General features: G+C 42.3%; 1 protein-coding gene and 1 long non-coding RNA gene across 2 annotated transcripts; one reads left to right on the top strand and one right to left on the bottom strand.

The window, feature by feature from the left end:
* Positions 1–9: 9 nt before the first annotated feature.
* LOC130250660 (uncharacterized) lies at positions 10–6308 on the top strand. Its single transcript, XR_008840020.1, has 3 exons — positions 10–74; positions 189–247; positions 2158–6308. It is a non-coding gene; the product is annotated as an uncharacterized LOC130250660 (long non-coding RNA).
* A 1407-nt stretch (positions 6309–7715) lies between these two features.
* HINT3 (histidine triad nucleotide binding protein 3) lies at positions 7716–14315 on the bottom strand. Its single transcript, XM_056486548.1, has 5 exons — positions 14080–14315; positions 13618–13735; positions 12268–12337; positions 11372–11498; positions 7716–9428 (listed from the first exon to the last, which is right to left on the bottom strand). The coding sequence occupies exons 1-5, from the start codon at positions 14224–14226 to the stop codon at positions 9381–9383; spliced, it is 510 nt and encodes a 169-aa protein (XP_056342523.1). The 5' UTR covers positions 14227–14315; the 3' UTR covers positions 7716–9380.
* Positions 14316–15006: the final 691 nt, after the last annotated feature.

The raw sequence follows: 15006 nt of genomic DNA, 5'->3' as shown, positions 1-15006 counted from the left end.
ACAGATGCCAAAGGAGTCGCGTTCCTTTTTCCGTGGGAAGGAGGTCAGCGCCGGCGGCGTGGGTGTCGCAGCAGGTAGAGAAACATTCCCAGGAAAGGAGCACAGGTGTGACGGGCCGGCAGAGGGGCAAAAACGGGTTTGTCCTAAGGATTATGTTTTATTTTAATATCTAGTCTTGATAATTGTAGTTCCGTACTCTGGTCTCCCTGTTGTGTTGATCCGAAAGGTTCGTCCTATCCAGATTTTGGTAAGTTGTTTATTAGGACCAGGCCAGCTCAGCACTGAACTCAGATTCTGTGTTTTATGTGCTGAATTTGGACAGTTTGGGTATTTTTCCTAAATGGTTAAGGTCTTGCTCATGACCTGTGAGCACTGCACAGGGCACCTTCTTTGTGCATCTCCATAATCTCATCCTGCAGCTTCTCCAGTTATCCAATCCTGCAGTGATCAGAACTGAGGTTACTGTGAAGCTTTGGCCCTGACGATTGTCAAGAAAGCAATCTAAAGCGACCTGGCACCTAAACGTGAGCTTTCCTAGAAGAGAGAGAAAACGGCGATGTGTGTGCACCTTGTTCACCTCAGTAGCTGAGTGCTGAGACCCAGCAATAAACACATTGCTGGGCTGCTGACAAACCCTGCGAGCTTGAGGTTGCTTACAAAATCTTGGAATTGCTGAGAGAGCTTTAGTGGAAGAAGTCTGCTTTCGTTTTTCCAATCTGTCTCACTTTAAATTTCTTAGCTGTATCGATTCCATTTTAGAAATTCCTTAGAATGGGGTTGTCGGTATTATTTTTAAGCTTAATCTCTTTGAAACTGGCTTTTGCTTACTTTATCTGCACTGCTTTACCTTCGGGGCATAGCTGTCCTCACAAGGTGAATACCTGTTTTTCACTGATACTCTTTCCTACAGAAGACTTTAACAAAAGCCCTGGTTTTTCCTTGCTTTTGACTTGAGGATCCATGCAAAATCTCTGGCAGTGTACACATGTTGATTTACTTAGTTTGAAAGTGAATGTGCATTACCAAGTAAGATTTGCAGAGTATTTGATTCTGACATAAAAACAAAATGCTTTTCAGATGCTGTGTTTGGAAACAGAACGTACATTCCTGTAATGCCACTGAGGAGAATCAAGCAGTTTGTTAGTGTGGATGTGGGGAGTCATCTTAAAAACATTACATAACTCTTTAGGGAGGGTAAGGAAGAAAAAATTACACTTTTTACCTTTCAGGGGAATTTTATATTTGCAAAGTGTAATTACTCAACTTGAAATTTGTCCAGGAAGGTACAATTAACCACCTTCCTCTCACCAAAAAAAAAAAAAAAAAAAAAAAAAAAAAAAAAAAAAAAAAAAAAAGAAGTAATATGCAATAATTACGAGTTTCAATTTAAATGTAAGAGACTATGAATGAAAAGCCATGATTTCATGTGTGCTGTTGCTTGTTATTCCCAATTCCCTTCTCTGGCGATTGTGTTGCCACTCTATGCTCAGCTCCTGCACTCTTCTAGACCCAGACGCAACACAAGTGTTTTGTCACTGACCTGGAGGTTCTGGAGAAATTTAGGGAATCCTGTCCCTGCTCATGGGTTCATGTGCAACAGCACCAGCATATGTGTGTGGGCAAATGCCTGTGAAATCTTACCTTTAAAACAACAATCGTTTCAAAATACAGAAATGCCCAATCTGTAATTCAGCTGTTAAACTCTTCAGAATTTGCATTTCTGTCCATTTCCCCGTAGAAAATCCAGCACTAGTCCTGTGTTTTAACTTCAAATGTCGGTAAAAGTATCAGCTCTACTTATGTGCTACCTGGAAACGCCGGCTTGCGTATTTCAACAGGTGAACGATGCGACCCAGCCAAGACATGGCTGTGGCACATTCAGATCTCTGTAGGGGTATAAAAGTCCGTCCCTAAGTCACCACAATATCCACGTCCTGCACAGATAGTGCATGATCCAAGGGCATGGAATGCCATGGGTGGCGGGCAGCGGGTCCCGGGAGCGGTGCGGCGCTTGCAGCTCTGCTGTTGCCGGCAGACATGGCCGTGCAGCGCAGCCTTTTAAGGGAGAACAATCTATTCTGCCCTTGTCTTCTGCACTAAATAGGGTGTTGCAGGCAGAGACGCGCTCGCTAACTGGATTTTTACTTCTCCTTGCAGTGCCTGATGAGGAAAATCCCCCTGCTCCCATCATGTTCTGGTGTTTCGGCTCCAGATAATACTTTCTGTGTGTAATAACTCCCGCATTCTGAGGAGGCTTGTCGGCACGGCGTGCCTTTGTCCACCTTTAATCGGGGTCCGGGCAGGAGAGCGGCTCCCAGCCCTGGGCACGGGTTGGTGTGCCGCTGCTGCCGCTCGGGAATGGTGTGCTCTCTCCGCAGCTCCGCCGGCGCTCCATCGGATTGCCTGGGAAGTCAGCGGGGCTGCCGGGTACCAGGATAAAGTTCTTGGAAAGGCGTCATTGCGAGAAGAGTGAGTACTGCACCGTGTGCTGCACGGAGGCTGCGGGGTTTGTTCGGTAACTGCGGACCGGTGGAGCACCGTGTAAGCATAATTTATTGCCTTGTGTTCCTAAATTACGTCTGAATTTCACCTGAATCACTTTTACTTTCTTCATTGCTGTAGAATTACGAGCCGACATAAAACCTTCAGATGTTTAACCTCTTTTTCAGCAGCCTTGTGTCTCACTCGGGCAAAACTCTTCCAAATATCAGGCTGATTTGTGTTTTTCCTTCCCAGCTGACAGCGCACACAGGGACCACAGTTAAAGCCAGTCACGGATTCATTTCCTGCTGGAGTGCCTGAAAACATTTTCAGAAATGGAAGGAGATAAAGGGCAAGGTGCTAAAGCTACCAGTGCAGTGGGTGACCTGAGGAGAAGCTGGCAGACGTGGGCAGAGGATCACATTGAGTATCAGAGGAAGAATCCCTTCAGCAGCGACGACAGGCTTGCAGCAAAACCTGCGCATACTCACAGAGGAGACCCCACCTACGGGAGACCCCCCGAAGGGTCCCGGACTGAGCAGAGAGGGAAAGATGCTCACTCACACGTGGGTAGGGAAGTAGAAGAGCTGTGCTTGGTCATCAGAAGAACTGGAGAGGTGGGAGAAGATGGACACGTGAGTGTGACATTCGGGCAGCTGTTTGAAACATACGTGACTATTTCCAATAAGGTAGTGGGAATCTTGTTAAGAGCCAGGAAACACGGTCTGGTTCATTTTGAAGGCGAAATGCTTTGGCAAGGAAAAGATGATGATGTGGTCATCACTTTACTACAATAAGGCTTTGTCCTGGGATGAACTTTGCTGCGTGGTTCCATTTGGAGAATCTAGATACCATCTTCACAGGTTTTGCTTACAGAATTTCAGCTTAGCTACCTACTGGGACACAAGCAGGAGAGGAAATGGGCAAGAGGATAAAGCATATTTTTGTAAAAATGGTAGAGATTTGGACAGAAATCGCAGATTATGAGCTACTCCATCATGGTGACATTGGATTGTCCTTATTATCTGCTACCAAGTATATCAGAGTTTTTCAAATAACTCTGCTGGCTTTTAGGTTACTGAAATTATTAACTTGCTACCCTACAACACTGATTCCTGCAGGTTGTGAAATACTTACTGCGTGTGAGAATGGGATTTGTAAAACATGGAATTGAAAACTCCTGTGGGAATTCATGTACTTCTTCAAACAAAGAACTTGGTATATAGCAAAAGTTTAGGTTCAATCTCACATGGTTACACCGAATAAATGGAAGTTATTTTCATGAACTAGGTGGAAATTCCCAAACTTACAAAAATGTCACAGCAAGGATGCTCGATGGTTCCTAAATTAGCTGCATCTTGCTTGGATTTTGGACAGTTGCACTAGTTCTGGTATTTAATAGTCTAATCTTATAATCATGTCTTCTCCAAACCTTCTGTGTCTCTTGTTCTTTTTGTTTTCTATCTCACACCATTTTTACCTTTTCTGTTCTAACACTTCAGAAGAAGTCCACAAAGCTCTGCAGTCTTTTTGGTGAATTCAGCTATACCCCTTCACAGAAGGTATGGTGCCACAATGCAAAGATTCAAAAATCAACAGAAACTCTGTACAGGGGCACCTGTGCATTCGTTAGGAGAAAAAAAGGCTCTTCTTTCACCAAAATGTAACAATGTTTTTTATAAGAGGAGAGTAGAGATACTGTAGTACCAAATGCATAAATGAAAGAATAACAGCAGTCTCGTACCTCATTTATCTGCTTTCAGAGCACAGTTGTGAGCTCTTCAGAAAGAAAAATAAAGGATTGGTTATATAAAATAGTTGTAATAGTGCTATGAAAAATATTCAGAAGCTGTATTTACAATAGTTCCCACCAGTGAAGCTGTATAATTAGAAATCCAAAGTTCTGTTTTTTAGCAGTGCAAATAGAAGCTTCTGTGTGGTGTTAACTACGCTGCTTGATGAGTCTTTAAAGTAAGATACTGTCTTGCATTCAAAAGGATATTAAAATTTAATATAAATTAGGAACTTGATAAAAGTGATATGCAATTTTATTCTATTTATATAAATGACCTTCTATTGCAAAAAGCCTAAAAGAATAGGGTTTTGTATTGATGTTTTCACCCAATGAGGATTTGCATCAAACTAAGTCTTTGGCTGAGGATTTCATTATTACCCTGCCTCCTTTTTTTCCAGTAAAAGAACAATGAAAAGAGAAAAAAAAAGAATAAATTAATATGCTAAAATAAGTATATTTGGGGAAGTGGGCAATCAAATGCAGGTAGAGAATGGGTTTTAATCCCCACATTTTAGCACATTGGAAAAGGGGGAATATATGCTGCACCAGGCATTCTTGGCGTGTTTCCTTAGATTTCAAACCTACTGCTTCCCTAAACAGATCTACATCTTGCAGCTGAAAAAGAAGACATGTGGTTTGTGAACTTAACATACTTAAAATGCTTTGTTCTTTCTGGAAAAATACTTCTTGCCAAATAACATGAGCACACCTCACAGTATTTTGGCTCATGTTAGAGGAAGTCTTTACGTGTATTCAGATTTCAACACAAATTGAGCCTTTTATAGAGCAGATACGGAATGAGTTTTTTTCAATTCTAAGGATTCTGAAATCCACTCAGTTCTGCTGTAGTGTTAGTTCATAACTTGTAGGAAGCAGCATTGGGCACTTCAAGTATCATAAGCTGACTAATGGAATGGCACTATCAGGAAAAATAATACATTGCTGGACTTTATACAGATAATTCTTTGCAAGACACACGTGAGGCAGTAGGTAGCCTGAGCACCATAAGATGCAAGTCCAGCTCACAAAAATTTACTAGATTGTAATTAAGGCTGGCTCAAATAGTTAAATATCAGCAATCCAGGCTGTCACTGCCATGTAAGTGGTAGATCTTGAGCACATCTACAAGCACTTTAAGTACACCTCTGATCAAAACAGAAGCAAACCCTTAATGACACAGTCTTACCTACTTTGTAAGCAACAAAAAAATCTTGCTCTATTATTATATTTTTAGTAGAACCAAGGATTAGTATATAACAAAACTATTATTTTTAGAGGGATTTTTTTTAAACAGTTACAGAGCCACGTTTCCAACCTGCCAGCTTTAGATGAGCATTCTGGAAAGCGTGACTGAAATCTTTCTGTGTGCCCATGCAATGATTATAAACACCGAGCTGCCAAACTGGCTCAGCACACAGGTTGACAAATCCAGTCTTGTGCTTCCAGCAATAGCCAGTATTTTAAAAAAAGACTAAAAGATAGGTAACAGAACTGGTCAGCTTGCCCACTGGTACAGTCTAGAATAAAAAATTACTCCTGAAGCCTGTATAGTCATGAATGCATTCTATCTAATGCACATGATTCAGTTTAGCTACAAGTTTTACAAAATTTTGCTTCATCTGTGATTAGATTAACATCAACAGATGAAATAGGAATTTAAACTTTTCAACAGGATTTTTTTTTTCAGCAGGCTCCCATTAGAGTAAATGAAAGAGAATTTATTAAATTATTTTTTGCAAAAATTGTTGCACGTGGTTTTAGTATTGCAGATTATTTGGAGTAGTAAGTAAACCCCAACCTCTTAAAAAGTGTTCTTGCCCTACTAAGCACCTTTCAGCTGTTTAAATCTCTCCTAAACTTCACTTTGTGACAGATTACCTCAGTGGTCTTTCCTCTCCTTCCACTTGAAGCCTGTAAAATCTGCATCTGTTTTGGACTGTAATATCATATAGGGATCATCCATGGTTTGTTTTGTCAAACACTGAAGGCACTGTCACCATTTCAATAAATGTTGCTCATTAGTTTGAAATGACAAGTTTTTATGCAGCATTTTATTGTTTAGAAGTATCTCAAATTTCAAATACAATTTTCACTGGTTTGCTTCCATTCTCCTACTTTTATTTACAACTCACACTTAAAAAAAAAGACTTTGGAATAGTCTGAGGAGTTGTTGCCAATTTAAGCACCCTTTCTTTTTATTTTAAACAGCATTTTATGTGTATCTGTTTCATCCTTTCAGCATAAAAGCATTATTCTCTGGGTTCGTGTTAGGTTGGGAGTTTATGTAAAACAATTGAGCAGAACAGTACAAATAAAGCTTTGTCATTCCTAAACATGAGGTCAAAAAAGCAGCTTTTCTCAAGACTGCTAATGCTGGATCAAAGAACAGAGCCAGCAGCAGTGGCTAAACAACTTTCCTTTGCTTCTCCAGGCTCTTGGAGAGTAAGAGCTTCTGAGTTCATGCTCCTTACTGATCTTTGCTCCTTGGAAAGCTCTACAGATGATTCCTGAAGTTTTAAAATTTCTAAAAGCTTCTGTAGAAGACAAAGTTAATAGGATCTGCTCACTGTCTCTTCCAAGAGCTTGCCAGTAATTCAGAAACATATTGGGAGTATTAGGTTAGGCTTTTCACAAAGTATTTCTTCACCTAATTAAAAAAATTATCTGCAGAGTCCAAGAATGCTTGTCAATGCAGAAGGAACACAGACCACAGTTCTATGCTGAAATACACTAACGAGAAACTGAGCATTCCTCTCAGTAATTAGTGTGCCCCTGTTTAATGCTTTGATGTTTCAGCTGTTTTGAGGCCTGCCTGTTGCTGTGAGGGAACACGGGATTTCCCCATCTTTCTCATCAGCAAAACCCTGGTACCTAGATTTTTACCTATCCAGTCTTGTCATTAGTGGGGTCCTTCTCCAAAGTTAAGATATAAAAGTTGGCCTTTGTGCTTTCACATTCATTTGGCAACATACAGAGTGTGCTGGGATGGAGGTAACTTCCTTCAGAGCATCCCAGGTTTTGGGTGTGACTGGAAGTGTTGGTAACACACAGTTCTGGCAGTGTGTGAACAATGTCAGGGCCTTCTTTCTCCTGCTCACTCTGCAGTGGGCAAAAAGCTTAGAGAGAGCACAACCTGCACACCTGACACAGACTGGCCAGCAGGGATATTCCATGACATATAATGTCTGGAATAAAAGCTGAAGAGAGGGCTTATTTTGGGGGGGTGGAGGTCATTGCTACTGGCCTGCCTGTGGGAGGGCATGAGTAATTATCTTAGTTTAATATGTTTTTTTCTTCCTCTTTCTTCACAATCTCAACCCATGAGGTTTTTTTCATTTTATTCTTTGTTTTCCCACCCCACTGGGTTGAGGGATGAAGAGTGAGCAAAGGGCTATCTAGGGTCCACCCTCAGAGTCAACTATTCCACTGCACTGGAAAATCATCCCAAGATTAGCATTTATTAATTCTTTCTGACAACAGTTCATGTTGATATTTTAAATATTACATTACATGTCACAGTTCAGAACAGTAACATAAATTAATTAATTACAGATCAGACCACATACATAAGATTAACTCTTGAAAGTCCTTAATGTTCAGGTGTTTCACTAAGTTAGGAGCCAACTCAAACCTCTTTATCTATTGCACAGTCAAAGTTTGGTGGCTTTAAGCCACACTTTTCCTACCAAATATAACAAATTAAAACCCTAAAGGGCTGCAAATGACATGCAAGTGCCCACTAATAAGAATAACAAGACATTAGGAAGAAGATCTTACAGACAGAGAGGTGTAAACTCTGCCAGGTAGAAAATGCAGTTCTTCAGAAGGGTGCAGACTCTCTGAAGTACTGTAAGAATATTACAACATATGTCACTAAGGCAACAGGTGCTGGATCCGTGGAAAACACAGAATATTACGTTCAGGTGCAACAGACATTCTCACCTCAGCTGCATCTGAATGCATCAGGCAAGGACACTTGGTTAGCTCGGCACCAAGACAAGCTCTGTGAACAAAGAAAATCCACTCCATGTGTTCTGGAGTTTTAACTTGCCAAACAATCTGCCTTATTATGGTACTGAAAAACAAGTGCTAGCATTCCTGATTAGAGTCATGCAGCAAAGGCAAATGTTCAGCAGGTTCCTTAAGCAACTTGGCATGTTCCAATTTTGGGCTGAGTCCCTGCTATCCCAAAGTCAAATCACATTGCTCTTATGTAAGTCTGACACACACACGCATTTCAGACCAGCTTCTCTTATGACTTCATTTAGAACCCAAATTTGGCCAAGGCATTAGTAATCTGTAAGGGACTTCCAGTGAGAATAAGATCAGAAAATCTGGACTTTTCTATCTACTGCCATGCAGAAGAGCAGTATACTAAATCCATTCTTCTGAACTCTTCACATTCTTTGTAAACATACAGTAACTAATTTCAAACATTTTGCACGCAAGAGGGAAAAAAAAAAATCTTTAGGTCTATTTACAGATAAACTATATTCTATGTTATACAGCATTGTCACATTTTGGACACGTATTCATATTTAATGTGTCACTGTGATGCAAGCAAGTCAGGTAACATTGGAGTAGTTCAGCACCAGAAAGTCAGTACTGTACTTCCAGCAATGTACCTACTCACCACTGCGCATAAGTAACATATCACACAAATGCAGATGGGAAAAAATGTTTGAAATGTTACCTGCAATCCCAGAAAAATACACCTTGAAAATGAAAGTTTGATTCTGCAACAAATATTCCCTTTGGCACCATTCATATACTGTTGTAACTTGTTGCCTTGGTTGCAATACATTCTGCTGCTACATTTTGCCTTTTAATAGGAAGAGTTCTCTGCCTGTGTGTGCATGTGTGTGTGTATTATGTATGTATCTACACAAATATAAAATTATAACTAAAATAAATAATGCTATTGCCAGGGAAGTATACAGACTGACATATCCAAATGGAAGAATTAGGTTAGCAGCTACAAATTCTGTGTGTACTTCCTCATAAGGAACTAAAGCTTTTTTTATCCTGGGATATTATTGGCAACATCAAACTGTGCAACCTTAAATCAGAGCTCAAAGACCAAACTGGCTGACAACACAAGCTTTCAGCTGGCAGCATTTTCAGTTTGCAGTCTCTCGATCAGTTGTTCAGCCTGTGAAAGAGACAGCAATACATTAACTACACAGTGGGCCTTCAGTTTACTGAAAATTCCATCTTAAATATAGTGATATTAACAGAGCATTTGCTTTTCACTTCTACAGATAAAGTGCACAGGAGAAGCAGAATACAGCAATTCCTTACAACAGCAGAATCTCAGTTTCCACCAAACACTCATGAGGTGATCAGAAGAGGAAACATAACCTACAGAGATCAGAGGTTTGAGCAAATAAACAGCAGATCTATTAAAGCACTGAGACTTCAGAGACCTCAGAAGAGTCTTCAGAGACCACAGCAGTGCTCAGAACAACCAAGTGGTGAGACCTGGGATTCTCTGTGAGCCACTCCAGAACAGTGTGTTGTGACCTCTCATCACCAACCCAGCTGCACCATCAGCCACAAACACTGCTGAGGGACAGAGGACGTTCACGTGTGTGGCTCCTGTCATGAGCTACAACCTCGTCCTTTGGTCACATCGCTGCACCAACACATACTTTTGTAATCATACATGGCTATTTATGCATCATGGGGGCAGCTGTACCTTGTACAGCTTTTGTTAAAGCACCACCTCACAGAGCTCTCAGGAAGGCTCAGGGCAGGAGGAAGTCTGCCAACAAGCAGGCCAGATTGGGCACGTAAAGGCTAACAGGAGCACTTCTGAAACAGATCAGTTTACTGTCAGCCTTTGCTTTTCTTTGCCTTCCTACTGAATTAATCTTTTAATTTGATCTAGTGCTTGAGATTTCCAAAGGAAGTACATTACAAGGTGAAAAGCTCAAGTTTGGCATATTTTAGATGTAGAGGGTAAAAATGCAATCAGGTACTTCAGGTAGGAGCAACTCAACAGGACTTCACTAATTACTGCAGTTTATTTACAAATAAAGCTACGTAAAGCATACAGCAAGTGAAAATTATAGGATCTGAATCCTGTTTTGCATTCTTAAACAAGTACTACATTCAAGACACTATAATTAAAAACAAACAAACAAACAAAACCACCACCACCCCAAAAACATTTTCCAGCCTGAGAGCAGGGCAAAATACGAAAGTGCATCCATACTGGACAACCAGTACGGATCTGCCTGAACTAATCCAAGATAATAAACAGTAAAACTAGATAGCTATATGTATTTGAGAAACAAATATTTCTAAGATGCTCAATAACACAACAGACACATCTGCTTTTTTGAGCTAGGAGTGAACTTCAGCAAGGTCCCACTGTGAAGAAGCCATGTTTCTTTAAGTAAGAAGCTGTTAATATTCTTTAGATGAGACAGACTTTTTTCAGCAACTTTGATTTGGGGCTGTGCAATGATACTAGGATATTGCAGCTACTTTGCAAGGACAGGTGCTTTGCTGTATCAAAGCACTAAGTGTGAGGTTTAGACTTCTAGAGAGAGAATTTCAAAGTGCTTTAGTCAGTGTCAGTTCAGTCTCATTGCTAATCTCTACTGACATAAATCAATACAAACAACGTTTCTGTAAAGCAGGCACTAGGTTTAGTCTAAAGATGACAAGATGAGAAAAACCACATGAAGTGATAAATGCAGTCATTAGGTGGATATGTTTACATGGAATTAACCAGGTTATGTGCAAAACAATCCATCACATTTGAATATAGCCTTATATATTACAACCCAAGTATTTACCAAGTGTTCACAGAAGCACAACACAGAGCCTGAGCTTCAGGCAAGATCCAGAACTATTGTACTGTTTGCTGTTAGTTACTAGCACTCCATTCCCCTTAATAAGCATAATCATTAAGGTTTTACCTTTATTTTTTCTTAGTTAATGCAAAATAAACATAACTGAGAATTAAAGCAACAACACAAATATTCGGTCAGAGAATTCCTGGACACAGGTGAAAGGTTAGAAAGGCATGGCATTTTCAGCTCACAACTGAAAACCTACAGCAAAGCTCACCTGCATTACACTTACCGTGATAAACCAGTAGGAATTGATTCTGTAGTAGATCCTGGAAAGGAACCCCAGCTGACTGGCTGGGGCCAGGACGTGAAGGTGCAAGTGGGCTATTGAGCAGAACGGAGGCCAGTGAAAACCCATTCTTCAGAAAAGGAAAAGAAGATAGAGATGATGTCAATTCAAGAAGAGGAATATCACAGGTTATTTAACATGATCCACAAAGCTTTCGTTGTACATAAAAGCAAGAACAAAAACATGCTCTTTCATTATACCACAAAAAGCTCTTCAAAAGTTCATCAATGTCCTCCTCCACATCTCTGTATTTAAGACACATGTTTAACAGAAGGATTTAAAAAGTATCTTAAATGCATCCTATCTAGTTTTCAGCTGGAAAGCCAACTATCAATTTTAATCAGGAAGACCTGGCTCCCTGTTTCTCTACAGTGCTTAAATTATGTTACAGTTTATTTCAGCTATCAAGGGCCTTAAACTGAAGTGTCCAGCACCAAAATCCAGTCAATTCTGGTATGACTGAAACACATTGTAGTGCCCTGCTTCAAAAGGCCAAAGTTTACCTCTCTTCTGGCATCTTGGATTTAGAGCATATTTGCATCACATAATGAAAAAGCAGCCTCTTTGGTAAGTTATTTTAAGTGCCCTCCCTACTCCAAGATGTGCTCAAGAAAGAATCTCAGAGTCAGGACCAAATTTGTGCCAGAACTTTATCAGAAAAAAAAAAAAAGTTTATATTCAATGCCAGCAGATTTTAATTGAGAATTCATGCAATAAGTGAAATGTAGACCTGATTTCTCCCATAAACCACAGTGCAGGTTCTGTCACCATCTCTCCAGTAGCATTCTGAAAAGTAAAAAACACACTCAACAGAAAAATGGAAGGTTCCTATTACATACCTTACATCATTCAAGTCATTAAAATTATTCTTCTGGAGAACAGCTTTTCCAACTTCCATCATTCTCTTCACTATTAAAACACAAATAAATTTCATTTTAAAAAGGTATTCTTAAAAATATTAACTTCAACAGACTAATCTACATTGAGATCACAGACATGGGTTTTTCAAAATATAAACACTGTAACTACTCCTAGTCAAACAAAAGACAATCAAGAGAGTGTGTGCAATTATTTACTTGAAAATTAACACTGATACCAACTTCCACACTTGCAATGCTTTCCAGTGTGATATTATTATAAGAACTTTGACCAAAGCCATGCTATCACCACACCCTTATTAAAAAACCAGCAAGTACTGATTGGTCAGAATGATGACTTTACACTAATTCTAGTGTTGTAGCTGTATACAGCTACAGGACTTTGATCTCCAGGTCCTGTGAAGCCTGGAGTACATTCCAGAGACGGTACATAAATTTAAATTAAAATCAAATTTTCAGTCTTTAGTATAACTAGCACACAGTTTCATTATCACTGAACAATGCAGTAACCCCAACACAAAAACTCAAGGCAGAAGTCAGAGGAATTGCCTTGAAGCCAAACACATACAGAAGGTTTTTTTTCTGGAGAAAACCACCTTATGTTTACAAGAGAAATACAGTGAAGCAAGATTTGCCAAATGCAACTGTAATTCTTTTCTTGCATCACCTGTAAATTTCCCTAAAGTGGAATTTCTTCATGACTGCAGTTCCTTCTGTTACTCAAGACACTTAGCTAGCCATATCTTGTGAAATAAATTCCAGGACAATGTCTTCTTAAGAGGAAAAAGAACAAAATAAGCCTGGCAACAATAAATAATGGTTTCGACATTTCAGAATTTTATTTTTTCAACATATTTTAAAGTTAATTGAAACAGCATTTCCCTTTTTCATCTGCCACTGCCTTTTTTCCTGACAAATAATGCAGCACTTATCTGGAAGTACACTGTAAAATTCTTCTGTAAGTTTTCAGAATTGCATATGCATATCTAAGAAAATGCAATGAAGCAGCACATAAATGCTTTAAAAATAAAGCTGTACTTCCAACAAAGTGCAGAGGCACCTATACTCCATGCAAACTGCAATGCTTTTCCAGAACTGCACAAAAAAAAAAAAAAAAAAAAAAAAAAAAAGGTGCCATTCTAGACCAGCACATAGAAGTTCCCAGAAACGGTAAGTCCACATCTACACTCGCTGACATCAGCTATTTCCGTGTTTACAAATTGCCCAAAGTTGTAATTTACTTGACAACCCCCTACTCCAGGCTGTGAACAAAGATTTTCCTTTAGGTTAAGCTCACACCCGCAGCCCTACCTAGCGGTATGTGCTCCTTCTTCAGCGTTTTGCAGTTTCCCATGTGCTTCACGGGCACCACCAGGTAGTGGTGGGGGGCACCGGGTTTTATGTCTCTAAAGCAAACAAGGTCTTCATCCTAAAACAGGATGCGAACGTTTTAAAGCGGATTACTGGCACAGAGCAGGTAACAATTGTCAATATTCCCCATATGGACGCGACACCGAATGTCACGGTTGAGGTGACTGGCAACAAAAGCTGAGGGCTTTCTGGAGGCGCGGAGCGCGTCCGCTGCTGACCTTCCGCAGCCAGGATTCCTCGGGCCAGCCCGGAGGCCTCCGGGGCTCTGCCGGCGTTTAGGGAAGGCACGGTGCCCTCCGTCCGGCCGATGCTCCCCCGCTCTGCCCCGGCAGCAGCCGCCGCCCCCGCCCAGCCCGGGCCGGCCGTGAGGGAGCGGGGAAGGAGGCGGCGCCTCTCACCCACCTCGCAGGGCAGCAGCGCCGTGCCCGGCTCCTCCCGGCGGGCGATCCTGCAGAACACGCACTTCCCGTCGTAGCCATCGCGGCCGCCATTCCCGCCTTCGCTCCCCTCAGCGGCGGCGGCAGCGCCCGCGGCCTCAGGCCCGGCCATGGCTCCGCTCCCGCTCGGTCCCGGTCTCGCTGCCGGCTCCTCCCGCAGCCCGCGCCCCGCCCGCCGGGGGAGGAGCGCCCGGTCCCGGGAGCCCCGCTGGCAGCGCCCGGCTCCTCCCGCCCGGCTCCTCCCGCCCGGCCCCGGGAGCCCCGCTGGCAGCGCCCGGCTCCTCCCGCCCGGCTCCTCCCGCCCGGCTCCTCCCCCCCGGCCCCGGGAGCCCCGCTGGCAGCGCCCGGCTCCTCCCGCCCGGCTCCTCCCGCCCGGCACCGGGAGCCCCGCTGGCGCCGCCCGGCTCCACCCGCCCGGTCCCGGGAGCCCCGCTGGCGCCGCCCGGCTCCTCCCGCCCGGCTCCTCCCGCCCGGCCCCGGGAGCCCCGCTGGCAGCGCCCGGCTCCTCCCGCCCGGCACCGGGAGCCCCGCTGGCGCCGCCCGGCTCCTCCCGCCCGCTCACGCCGAGAGGAGGCTCGCCATCGAGGTTCCCTCCCCGTGCAGTAATTCGTGTCAGCGTGTCAGCATTCAGCAACCAAGAAAGACATTTGAGAAAGTTCAAGTTACTTGGATTTTTATAGGTGCACAAATATTCTTAAAACACCATCTCAGCGCTGTTGCAGTCTGTTCAGGGTCACTAATATAATTCCAGAGATTTTTCCCACTGAGTCTACATTTTTTCTTCTACACTCCCAGCAGCCAGGGCTACAATCTGGTATCAGTTCTGACTGCATAAACTGACAGCCCTGAAATTGTTGCCTGCTCACGACAGCTACGCTGATTCACAGCCAAA

This window comes from Oenanthe melanoleuca, chromosome 3 (genome assembly GCF_029582105.1).
Source record: "Oenanthe melanoleuca isolate GR-GAL-2019-014 chromosome 3, OMel1.0, whole genome shotgun sequence".
NCBI classification, from domain to species: domain Eukaryota; kingdom Metazoa; phylum Chordata; class Aves; order Passeriformes; family Muscicapidae; genus Oenanthe; species Oenanthe melanoleuca.
The sequence above is the reverse complement of the archived record's forward strand: the minus strand, read 5'-3'. Positions and strand labels throughout refer to the sequence as shown.